General features: G+C 38.6%; 2 protein-coding genes across 2 annotated transcripts; one reads left to right on the forward strand and one right to left on the reverse strand.

Moving 5' to 3' along the window:
- Window positions 1–5,423: 5,423 nt before the first annotated feature.
- LOC122048790 lies at window positions 5,424–6,700 on the reverse strand. Its single transcript, XM_042610314.1, has 3 exons — window positions 6,188–6,700; window positions 5,949–6,086; window positions 5,424–5,883 (listed from the first exon to the last, which is right to left on the reverse strand). The coding sequence occupies exons 1-3, from the start codon at window positions 6,698–6,700 to the stop codon at window positions 5,602–5,604; spliced, it is 933 nt and encodes a 310-aa protein (XP_042466248.1). The 3' UTR covers window positions 5,424–5,601.
- A 5,099-nt stretch (window positions 6,701–11,799) lies between these two features.
- LOC122048791 (probable membrane-associated kinase regulator 4) lies at window positions 11,800–12,759 on the forward strand. Its single transcript, XM_042610315.1, has one exon. The coding sequence runs from the start codon at window positions 11,901–11,903 to the stop codon at window positions 12,630–12,632; it is 732 nt and encodes a 243-aa protein (XP_042466249.1). The 5' UTR covers window positions 11,800–11,900; the 3' UTR covers window positions 12,633–12,759.
- Window positions 12,760–13,005: the final 246 nt, after the last annotated feature.

A 13,005-nucleotide genomic window follows, 5' to 3' on the forward strand; every position in this document is an offset into this window, starting at 1 on the left:
AATTAAACGTTTGCGATCAAGTTTGAGTTTTATTTTTTTAAAATTTTAGTTGGTATTATATATCTATCTTTTCGAGCTAATTAATCTTGGAGCTAATTAATCTTGGAGTGATCAGTTTCTTTTCAAGAAAGTTGTTTTTTTATTATCGGGTAAATTAGGAGGTGCTATGGAGGTTTATTTAGATGATCAATATTTAAGGAAAAATCTCTTATAATATGTTTGAAATTATTCTTTGGTTATTTGTTAGAGGGTTTAAATAATTTTTAAATTAAATAAATAAACTTGAACATATATATGTTAAGTTTGTTAAGGTCATGAATAGATATTAGAGACGACGATTAATTACTGGTGAACCTAGGGTGTCATGTCAAGATTCATCGCACTTTTTAAATTTATTTGATGGGCGGGGCGCTATGTCAAGATTCATCGTACCTTTAAATTTATTTGATCGGCGGAATGTGAAGCTGGATCGTCAACTATTAGTAATCTAAATGTTAGGTATAAAAAAATGAATAGATGTTAGATATTGTGAACTGTTTATGAATAATACTCAGGAATAAAATTTATGAATAATATCCAACAATAACTAAGTTTTGAAATGCAAAAGTTAAAATTAATCAAACAAAATTTGAATTGAAAGTTTAACGAATAAAATTTAAATTATGTTTGAACCAAATAATAATTTCAACGACTCAGTATATTTTAGATTTGACTTAACTTAACTCGATCATCTTATCAAATAAATTTGAACATCCTAAAATTTAAATCGATTTGACTCATCTATCGATCTAAGGATAAGCAAATCATTGACTAAGGAGAAGTGCAAACATGCACTCGATATGCCATGTCGCTAAAAAAGTCTTAATATGCTAAATGTGTTTTTTAATGAGAAGAAGAAAAGAAAATTTCATGTGGCAATAAAAGGTGATTCCTTCGCTTCTAGCATCTCTATCAATTCGTCTCTAGATTAACACAGATGAAATAAATTATGGATGACTAAGAAACGAAAACTTCATGCACACTATAACATAGACATATATCCCTTGATTAAAGGCCGACAAGGAATAACTCTAAGGCTCATGTCTTCATGTAGGGGCATGTAGCCTTTACTTAAAGTTAACATTCTCTCTTGTTAATGAAATTCTAATCTAATCTACATGTCTAATGATGGCTGACACCTTTTGTTTTGTGTTTCTTTTAGTATGTAATAAGAAACATTTTTTTGGGGATAATTTTGTAAAGTAGTTGATTTGATTAAATAAAAATGGTGATTCTTGCAGTGAAATTAATTAATTAAGTGGTAATGAGTGCAGTTAATTGCCTTTTTTCATAAATTGTTTTTTAAATGAATAGAAAATTAGATGGCATAAAAACGAAGACGAAAATACTATTAATTAAGATTTCAAATTATATTAGTTAATGCAATTTTGTGTGCTATGATTGGAATGAGGAGTTATTTCAAAATCCTAAAAATTTTCGTCTTTATCTATCTTCCTTCCTTCAGATTAGATAATCTAGGTGTTTAACTTTACGTGGCTAATCTGGAAGGCAAAGAGTTTTCCCTCCTAGATCACTTATCGAGTAAATTTAAAAACATATGATAGAAGGCGATTCATTCACCTCCATTATCTCTGCTAACTTGTTTCTAGATTAATATGGAGGAGGTGAATCACAGGTATCTATTAACCATAAATTATTAGTACAAGTGACCAAGGCATAGGGGAGGACATGTTTGAACATGCCGAATTTTGACCCTAATATTTCATGTGATAACATTCTATGCCTCAACCATCGTATCACCCCAAGAAAACTATGTAAGTTAAAAAACATACACACTCAGAAGTTAGTCGACTTCTAAAATATTCATCCCATTTAATATTCAAATATTGAATTCCTTATTGTTCCTTACCACTACATCACACCCCAGGAGGACCAAACATCATACTTGATTATCTTCTTTCATTCCTTTAATTGAGCACCTTTGCATTTAATATTACTTTCTTCTTATCTTTATGGATTGACGTAGTTAGTATCCACATGAGTATTTACTCTAATAGATCTTGATACCAATTATCAATAAATACAAAATATTTTATTGGGTGTCTAACCTCTCCCATACAAAGGACTGTTGTGCTAGAGTAAAATACCCCTTATGATTGGCGATATTGAGCTGCTTGAGATGAACAATATCACCTTTTGCTTTAATATTACTCTCTTCTCTCTGTCCTGTTGGTGCAATTGTCCTTGGATCCAGGTTAAACAGTTTGACTAAACTCAAGTTGGCTCGAGCTTGAGTTTCGATGTTTGACAACATGTGAGAGAGAAGTCAAGTTGGCCAAGGGAGAATTAGATACTTGTTTAGGAAAGTTCTAATTAGAGGTCAGACAATGAGAAGTCCTAATTAGAGGTTAGGTAACGAAAAAACTTTAGTGAGTGAAGCTAAGTAGTAAAAGTCCTAATTGAAGGTTAGGCAACAGAAAAGCATAATGAGTGAAGCTAGACAGTGGAAGTCTTAATGAGGCTAGGCAAGGAAAAAGTCTAAGTGGGTCAAAGGTTAATCGAAAACTTGGTGAAAAAGCCTTGGTAGATGAAGGATGGTCGGATGCAGGCATTATGTCAATCAATTAGGGCAATTGATTAAGAGTGTTTTTGCATGAAAACAGAAGACTTTGGAATCGATTAGAGCAACTGATTTGAGCTTCATCAATCGATTATAGTAATTGATTGAAGATTGTTTACAAGAGCACAATAGGTACTTGAATCGATTAGGAAATCGATTAAGAGATTCTCGAAGAAAGCTTCTAAATCAATTGGGTAATCAACTAATCGATTGATATGACTCACCAATCGATTAGTCAGGTGAAAATAGTCATTCTGTAGGTTTTGAAGGTTAAACTGACGTGACAATCGATTGGGGGCAAGCCTAATCGATTAGGAGGCGTCGAAACAACCCTAGAAAAGGGGTTTAACGAGATTTGAAGCACAGTTGTGTTACTCAATCTGCCGGAGATATTTGGAACTTTAGTTGAATTTAAATATACCAAATTTAAATTCTACTTATATGTTGAAATGACCTGAACTGGTAATTTCAGGCTGCCAGCAAGGGCTGGTGTCTGCCAAGTGCCGAACGCAAGCTTCACAGTGGCCGACTGGGCGAGTTAGCTGAGCGAGAGGCCGACCGGGCGAGTTTGCTAAGTGAGAGGTCGACCGGGCGAATTTGCTGAGCGAGTAGATGACCGATCGAGTTGGGTCAACAGGACAAAGAGGTCGAGCGAGCTCTTGACGCAAGTCAGATCGGGAAGAATAGTCGACCGAGCGAGCTACCTGTTGAGCAAATTGACTGTCGACCGAATTAGCTGCCGACCAAGCGAAATAGCTGTCGACCGAGCAAATTAGCTACCAACCGAGTGAAATAGTGTCGATCGAATGAATTAGCTTCCGAGCGAATCAAAGTCTTCTGTCGAGCGAGTTGTTGCCGAGTGACCGGGCGGGCGAACAGCAGAGCAAAGTGATCGACCGAGCGAAGCCTAGAAAGCAGCCAGACGAGTGAACTGAGTGAACCGAGGCCTGCGACAAACGCAGTTTCTTTGAAATAGATTCGCCCTACCTCCGACTGGGCTTCGAGGCTTTCTTGGGTGGTTTGTTTCCCAGGATACAATGGTAAATCGTGATTCCTACTAAGCACTGATGGTCATGGCGAACTGAGAGGTGCTCAACTGTTATCATGGGCATTCCACCGAGCAAGACATGCACAATAGAGGAGAAGGGGAACGTAGGTGGAGATTCAGCCTTTCATGTGTGTAACTTTTTGTTTGTGGTCGTAGGCTCCTTATATAAGAGCTAAAGACCAAAGGGACAGTGTTAATGATCATTTAAAGATCATTATTCGCCAATTGTGAAATGGACAGTGTTAATGATAGTTCAATGATCACTATTCAACAGTTGTGAAACGCCAATGTCTCACTCGGCTGTATTAATCTTTATTTAATGCATTCGTTACACCAGTAGCAAAAAGATCGCACCCACGCATGTGAGAGAGCCTCTTTCCATGCATTTGTTCACATTCTCAATGCATGTGAATCAATATAAACTAACCAACGTACTTTGAAGTTCCCAATGTAGGACTAAAGTCTCATTCACAATGGAGCTCTATGCCTCTTCCACCTTTTCTCCATTCACATATATCCAACAAGTTGTTCACTCCAGTTCTTGGAGATTCTGAGGCAAAGTGTCGCTACATTTCCAAGTCAACAAGAGGCATTTCCGAGCAACCAGAGATCAAGCAAGCAAAATTTTCATTGTATTATGTATTTACTTCCTTATTTTTTTTTGTATTCTTGTTTTGAGGTTGTCTCTGCCTCTAAAAAGTTTCCAAGAAAAAGAATTTCATAGTGGATAAGATCGTGGGAGCCGCATCCTTAGATTACAAGATTAGTCATTTTAAAGAGATGGAGATTAAATAAAAATAAAGATGTTAACATTGCTTTAAATTTTCTATTGCAAATCAAATTTAAAGAAGCGGTCAAGGCGATTCACCCTATCCTCCTTAGCTCTCTAACTATCCTAACTGGTAAAAATCTTAGGAGTCATGATTTGTCAACTAGGTTGACTATTTTTCTATAGCTCCATTGCCTCATCATGATGATGACAAGAATCAATTGCAATGAGAGCATAAATTAAATATAAAATCCTTATACCTGTACATTAACTTTATAGTTATAAAATACAAGTCCAACAAATCACCAACCAAGTCATAAAGAGAGTTTGATCACCAAAGTTGTCAAATTCTTCTGTCGATAGTAATCCATATCGTAAAGGAATCATCAATATTATTAAAATGCAAGCTAGCATAATGATTCAAATTTGATTTATTACTATATTAAGTAATATATTTGAATAAAAGGTGAAATTTATCATCCTTATAGCTCCCCACGGCTGCCCCTTACATCATTAGGAAGGAGTAAATTAGGAAATCAAAACTAACGATAATTTCTTGATCGTGGCCGAAATTCAACCCTTGTTCAATTTTGTAAATTACCAATTTGACTATATCCTAAAGAGACTATAGTAATATAAGTATTTCAATTCATGGTTTCCACTATGATAGTCTTATTGATTGGGATATTTTATTAGCACCACCTAACATACAACAATTAAGATAGCCTTTGATGACATCAACAACTCATCGATGGAGTCGACACCTATTCAATGATGCCAATATCTCCTCAATGAGGTAGAAGTCATCTAAGATGCAAAGATAAGTTAGTAAAGAGTATGATAACCATGACATAACTATTTTAATAATTTTAAAATAGTTTAGACAAAATTAATGATTTCTATCAAGCTAAATCAATTTTAATCAAATTCGTAAAACAAATTATTTTGTCAGAGAAATCAGTCCCACGACACGTGGAATTTTGTCAGAATATCTAATCTTTTGATATAATAAATCCGAATCAAATTTTTTGCAATCATTAAACATTACCTATATTAGCACCAAATCGTCACTAGATTTTGTCAAAAGTCAAACCGCAGAAACCAAAGAATCTACTTCTACAGTGGCACTGCCTCTTCGAGCACTCGATTCCTCTCTCTCTTTAGTTAGGAGAGACTACCACTGTTCATGTCGAAGACGCCGTGGTCGACGAAGCTCCGGAGGAAGCCGCCGTCGCAGTAGAGCAGCTCGTCCTCGTCCTCCGCCGCCATCATCGCCGCCTCCGGGCTCCACCAGTCGCCGCTGCCAAATGCGTGGCTCTGGTTTACCCCCGAGCCCACGTGGCCGTTGACAACCGCCATATCTGCCATCTCCTTCTCGTCGCCGTTCTTCGCGAATCGGCCCCGCACCCGCGGCCGGCTGTCGGCGAGCGTCTTCCTGCACGCGTACTGGAAGGAATGCCAATTAGTCGATCGATCGGTAGGTTAAAATTGAGTAAAATTGGAATACGCACAGTGATCTTCTTTTGGAAGTTCCTCTGATTGCGTTTGCTCCTATATCGGTCGATCCTTTCTTTCCGCTCCTCGGCACTGTATCGCCGGACTCTTCCCGGATCGCCGGCTGATCCTTCCAGCGAACCGTATTGCGTCCCCTGCAATCGAAATTCATGGAAAAAGCTGCAAGGTCGGATCTTGATCGTAGTAAACGATCCAAAATGAGTTTTTTAGCAGGAAAGATGGGACTTTCAGTCACCTGGAGGTCGCCGGTGCTGAGCACGGAGGACGGCGAGGAGGAGTACGGAGGAGGAGGAGGCTGGTCTTGGAGATCGCCTGACGTCGTATCGTGGTGGTAGTAGTGGTGGTGGTGGAGGGGAAGCGACAGGGAGCAGCTGCTCCGGTGGAGGTCTGAGTACTGGGCGGCGAAGAAGGTGGAGGAGAAGGGGAAGAGGCGGCCGTCGAGAGCTTCATGGCAGTGCTCCGGAGGAGGATCGGCTGCGGATGAGATGAACGGTTGGTGGCGTAGGCCGCCGTAGGAGGAGGAGGAGAGGAACATGGCGTTCGAGTGCTTTGCGCCGAGGAGGGAGCTCGATTTATGGACGAGGAAAGAGGCGCTGCGAGGGCCCCGCTGGACATCGCAAACAACAACAGTGGTTGGTTGACCGACGTGGGTCCCACGAAAAATGTGAATGGGTGTGGACCGCTGAGTCGGCTGACAAGTCTTTGTATCAAATATTTCATTTAGAGGGCACTCACCTCCAGTTGACATGCTGCCTCTGTGGCCCCCTCTCTTGCCCCGGGGCGGGGCTCTGGTGGACCAATATGGTGTTATAGTTATCTCTCAAATATTTATTGTTCAATTCTTAGCCATGGATTATGTATAGAATTTTTTTTTTTTAATAAGACTTAGTTATAAAGGACGTTGATATTCTGATTATTTTGATAGACACCGGCAAATTTTTATGGAACAGGATCAATCATCCTGACTTGACGACTGTTAAAAAATTTAGGTGAAGTCGGATCAATTGAGATTAGATATTCTAATCCATAAAAACGTAGATCAGGATATAGATCATTTATAATCATGGTCGGGTCATAGTTATGATCCTGTTACATTTAGTTGCGATCCCTCTCTAAATTCAATGTTTCTCTTAAGTTATAGTTTGAGTCGGGATGGATGGTAAGAGGCCCAATGACGGAGCCAGCCCCGGTGAACTACCCGGGCTGATATTAGGATGTGCGCCACAAGTTTTGATGTCGACGTCGTAAATGTCGTCGCTCCGGGCTAGCCGCCGATGCTGACATCATTGCCCTAGGTTAGCTGTACATTTTTCTTATTTTTTCCCCTTTTTTTCCACTGTAGTTTCCTTTCTCATGTCGTTGGCTACTCGAGCTACAGCCCGGGTAGCCATGAATGTGGCTCTGCCACTGTAGAGGCCGCCGACAGTGGACAAGTGGCTAGGCTACCAGGTGTCGAGCGGGGGGCGACCTTTGGCCATCCGCCCGACCCAAACTATAATATGAGAGTTGGTGAATCCGATCATTATGGTACATCTCCTGATCCATTTTTTTATGATTTAAAGGATCCTATCTCATATCGATCACTCGGATTCGACGTTACCTATTCAGCTTAATTTTTTTTCTCTATGTTTTAAAGAAAAATAAACAAAATAAATTTTTTTATGAAACCATGATCGATTTCATAATCCGTAATGATTATTTAAAATATTTTATTACTTTCATAGTGTTTAAGAGGTATCTTTAGGATTCCATCCATGACTTTGGGATCGAAGGAGGTGCTAATAAAATGTTTTTAAAAAATTAAATAGATTGAATCAGTGCGGAAAATTATTTGATTTAAAAAAATATTTGTCATTTAACGAAAATAGATTTTTCAGTTGATTATAATCTATTATTACATCGAATATTATTAGATTAAACAAACTGGAAGTGCCCTAAACGCGAGAGACAGAGAGAGACAACGCAACCGCCTCCCAGATTCTATGGAATTGGAGTTCCACTGAAAGAAATGGGCATCGCAATCCGCACTGAAAGATTGCCCCCTGCTGCAGATTTGGTCAACAGAAGAAAGTCAACTTCCTTAAGTCGTCGTCTTGATTTGACAAAAATACTTTAGTCAACCCATAAGAAAAAAAGAGGGTTCAAACATTTTTCCCACATGACCTTCCCGCGCCCCTATCCTCGACCTGACCCCACACGTTCTTCACCTTTCAGAAACCAATTGATCGATGGAAAAGGATTCGACTGTTGGAAAAGTGAATGAAAAATAACTGAAATGGATCGAATTTGCTCGAATGTAAATGAAAGATTAGTTTTACATTAGGAGTTTCGTGACGATAAAATTAGTTTACATTGAATCACAATTTATAAATGTGAATATGTAAATGGATGAGAAGGTCTCTTTTCAGTGCAAGCGCAACTTATGCGCGTCGAATGTTAGACCAATTGAGGTAAAATTTACCCACGCAGCGCAATCTGTATTTTTGCCACTCGATTTAATTTTTCTCGCCAGTCTCAAATCTGAAATAGATACATGACCGTTGTTCAACAACTTGACCTCCCACGCAGCGCAATCTGCATTGAATATTGACTAATTGATCATAGATTCATTCAAACTCAATGTTGTTCCAATGTTGCTCCACTCACCCTTGCACAACATGACATTGCACAAGAAAGAATTAGCAGCAGCTTCCAAGCCAATCAGAAGAGAACCCACACAGAGTCAGCAGCATCCCACTGACATTGCACAGCAGTATCTACAGCAAACAAACTTGAAGGGGCCATGGCCAACCCAATGTGATAAACTCCAGCAGCTTATCTTCATGCCACAATTTGCAAAGCTATGTTGACTCTTCACATGCAAATGTCAAAAGCATGGTTAAGCAATCATAGAGGGAAACATATAAACAACTCACTTGGACATGAAAAGACTTAACTGATTGAGTTCAAGAACAGACAGGGATAAGATACTTCATATCCTGGCAAGTAATGGAGAAGATTAGGCTGTGCTGCAATCCTCTCTCTGGTCTTCAGCTTTACACTTAGTAGAACTTTATCAAAAGGTCAACTCATGGCATAGTAAAGCCACTAGAACCGAGTGGGGAGGCAATTATTGCGAGGTGATACTCCGAACCTAGATAAGATTTTGTGATTTGTTTTAATACATAGCATTGACTGTGTTTTCAGATCAATATAAGAATTTAAAGTCAGCTTTTGGGAATCTTAAGTTTTAGGATCTATAACATTGGAACACTGAAAGTTTTTCTCCAAGGTGTAGACGACCGATCGAACAAGGCCAATTGGATGCCACATTCAGTTTTGCTGGTTACTGCTGAGAAAAACTTAATGACTTCCTGTGTGTCAACTGCTCGGCCATGGCAGAAGAAACAGTAGGTCATTTACTTTTCAGCTGCAGTGGAAGTAGGGGAGGATGGAAATGGATTCTCGATGTTGGTAGAAGCTTGATTGGGATCTACAGTGTGTCTGAACGGGAAAGCTCCAAAGTTCAATATCCTTGTCCATCTCTATGCATGGCTATGCAGCATTTGGATCTATCGTTGTTAGACCATTTGGTGGGACGCGCTTTGGATGTGGAGAAACAGAGAAAGTCGAGAACTTGAGCATTATCAAAGGACTTATGATTGAGGTTAAAACTACAAGTTCAAGACAAGGTTCTTATATGGCAGTTATTCCAGAGTTTCTACCAAGGAAACCTAGATACTCACAGATTAAACTACATATGCATCACTTTGATCCCCCAAAAGGAAGAATGCTAATTTACTAAGTGTCTTCAGGCCAATGACTCATGAAACCATTAGCATTAAACTTAGGTCCAGAGCCCTTTAACAAAGATTGCAAAGCTATATATCGTAAGTATCAGTTCGCAATCATTAAAAACAAAGGTGCCTAAGACTGGAATTAGTGTCACAAAAAGATAATTGAAACTGGACTAATCAATAGACTGAAAAAAAAAACTTGTCTTTTCAGATATTCTTCATAAAATTCTGATAAGAAGCAGTAGAAATGGAGCTCTAAAATTTGCTCTCTCTCATTCAGACAAGGCAAATTTTCAGAAACAGGTTGGCTTTGCTTGGCTAATAGCTTGGGAGTACATTTGGAGGAATGCACACATAATTTTATATAGGGGGACGTCGGAAAATTTCAAGGAAACTAAGCTAACATGAAGTGAAGCTTGGGCATAGGCAATATGATTACAAATAAACAAAATTGTTTTCCAACATACAATGAGAGAGCATATTAGGTGTTATTTGTGACCATAACGTATTTATGAGCTTAAAGGGAAGATTTACAAAATGACGGTTAGACTTGCTATTTTAAATGGAACTAAATGTTGGACTATGAAGTGAATACATAAATAGAAAATGAGAGTCGTTGAAATGGGATGTTAAGGTGGATATGGGGACATATGGTGATGGATATAACAAAAAATGAAAGCATTAGAGAAAAAGTAAGGTTGCACCAATTGAGAGAAAACTCTCAATAGAATAAAGACTTGAATTTGTTGATGTTGTAATGAAAGAGCACATCACTGTATAGTTGCTTTTCAAAACAATAGATTATGGCTGGTCAGAACCTGTGTGAAGAAGGGACTGAAAACTGAACTCACATGGGGCGAGTGGAAGCACCGATAAATTACATTATGAAACCTCGAATATCTAAAGGATGGGTGATAGTCCTTAGTGACATCTATAGTTTTTTAAAAAAATTATGAGTTATTGAGGCAGACTACACTAGTACTAATTTAAATCTTAAACATTTGAACATGTCTAGATGACATTTATCTATGTTTATCCAAATTATGAGGCTTTCGGAAAGTCTATCGGCTTTCATATATGCTCAGTTATATATCTTTGAATACATATTTCAGTATTTTGTTACATAGGCGTTGCAGTTTCAATAGAAAGTGAAAATTTGAAGACAAAGAATTGCAATTTTTTTATTCTTCATATCATAAGCATTACAAATAAAATTTTATCAAATAATAAAATTTTTAACATCACTCAATATGCCAAGGTAATGTTAAACTCTGGTATTAATGAAGGATGATCTCGTAATGGTTAAAACTTTTAAGTTTGAAGGTTCAAGATTACTAACAAATTAGTTTATGCCTAAAACTTAGTTTATTCTCCACAATAGTTTATATAAAAAAAAGAACAAGAAAAAAAAAACACTGAAGGTTCAAGACATTCCAACTACAGATAACAATTAACAACTAAGAAATACTCCTTGGTTTACTTTTTTTCTTAAAAAAAAACTTTGAATAAAAAAAACAAACATACGCCTTCCTGAAATCTCTACCATAACTCTAATTCTTTTATTCATCAGAAAAAACCAGTTCTAAACGTGCAGTCAACGCACGATCATTCATTAAGCATAAAAATAAGTAGCCTCTTGTCTTCATTCAAAGTGTTCTTCCTACTGATTAGCAAGTTTATATTACAATTTATAGATAATGACCACTCTTTAGTCCTAATAATGTTAACTTATTAACTTAAACATGGATCAAAATTGGTCAACTAATGTCCTGTCAATATCTGCATTTGGTACAACAACTACCAATTAAACAAACCTTAAACTTGTTTAGCTTCTAATTTGTTTTATATTTCAAGTTCTATGAAAGAACAATATCTCCAAGGTCCCCGAAAGCATGAAACTTGACCTATGCGAGCATATTAAATCATCAGTGTTGTACTAAATTTGTGTGGTTTACTAATTAATTGCATTCATCAACTAAAATAAATTATTTTTTAAAAAACAAACAGTAGGAGACAGAGGATAATATGAAGACAGACTAATTCTCAAAATAATATAATGTTACTTACCAGGGCATGTTGAAATAGGAGAAGTATGAAGGGGTGAAATGAAAAGTTTGCCTTCATGCTGCCGGCGGCTGCTATAAAAGCACATCCTTCTTACGGTGCTCGTCCATGGCGGAAGAAGACTTCGCCGGCTATTCTCCTCGGTCGGAGGATTTCGAATTCCACATGACTACTGATGACGACCCAGCCTTGCTCTCTCCGGCCGATGAACTCTTCTACAAGGGGAAGCTTCTCCCTCTCCACCTCCCCCCGCGCCTGCAAATGGTTGAGCAGCTTCTGGCCAACCCACCCTCCGCCGACGATGCCGCCGGCGACGAAGGAACTGCTTATCGCTCCTGCAACTCCAGCGGCACGCATTCTCATTCCAATTCGCTTCCCAAGAAATCATGGACCAAGAAGCTCCTCAACCTCAAGATCAAAGCTCCGAAATCCTACTTGAGGTCCTTTTTCCACAAATCCAGATCCTCCGACGAGGACTTGAAGACTTCAAAGAGCATGAAACGCGATCAAAATGAGATCTTGGAGGACGACGAGCGAGTGACCAAGTCCTCTGTTTCCTCCTCCGCCGCTGTTGCGACGAAGTCGTTGTCCTTCTCGAGCACCGCCAACACGGGCGGGAAGTCGACACTGAAGAGGAGCAGCAGCGTGAGCTCCGACGCGGAAAACTCGATCCAAGGAGCGATTGCCCACTGCAAGAAGAGTCAGCTGGAAGTTGACTCGGCGGCGGCGAGGAAGAGCGCGGGCAATGTGGGCTTCTACCTCCTCTCCGCTTCCAAGATTGCTCCGGACTGCGAACAGAGCAAGAAAACAGAGATGATGCAGTTTGACTTTTGTTTTTGATGTTTCATCTACGAAAAAAGAGAGTCAAAAGATCTTCTTCGAGCTCAATGAATGTTGGTCATCCAGATTCTTGACATCGATTTGCGTCTTCAGTTCTCAAAATTAATCATTCTCGACTCTTCAAAGTCTTAACTGCAAATGGTTTTAAGCAAACAAAGATTAATGAATACAATATCTTCAAAAAGAATATTAAATGAAAAGAACTTTCTCCCCTAGTTAAACTGCTCAATTAATAAAGAATTCCTACAAAATTACATTAAAAGACAACCACTTGTTTATAACTTTGTCTGAGTGTTTTTAGAAGCCAAGAAAAAATCTATTAAATGAAGACAAAGCCAAGACCACGGCAATTGTAATAGCAGTGAAGCTCCAC

This window comes from Zingiber officinale, chromosome 2B (assembly GCF_018446385.1).
Source record: "Zingiber officinale cultivar Zhangliang chromosome 2B, Zo_v1.1, whole genome shotgun sequence".
Lineage (NCBI taxonomy): Eukaryota > Viridiplantae > Streptophyta > Magnoliopsida > Zingiberales > Zingiberaceae > Zingiber > Zingiber officinale.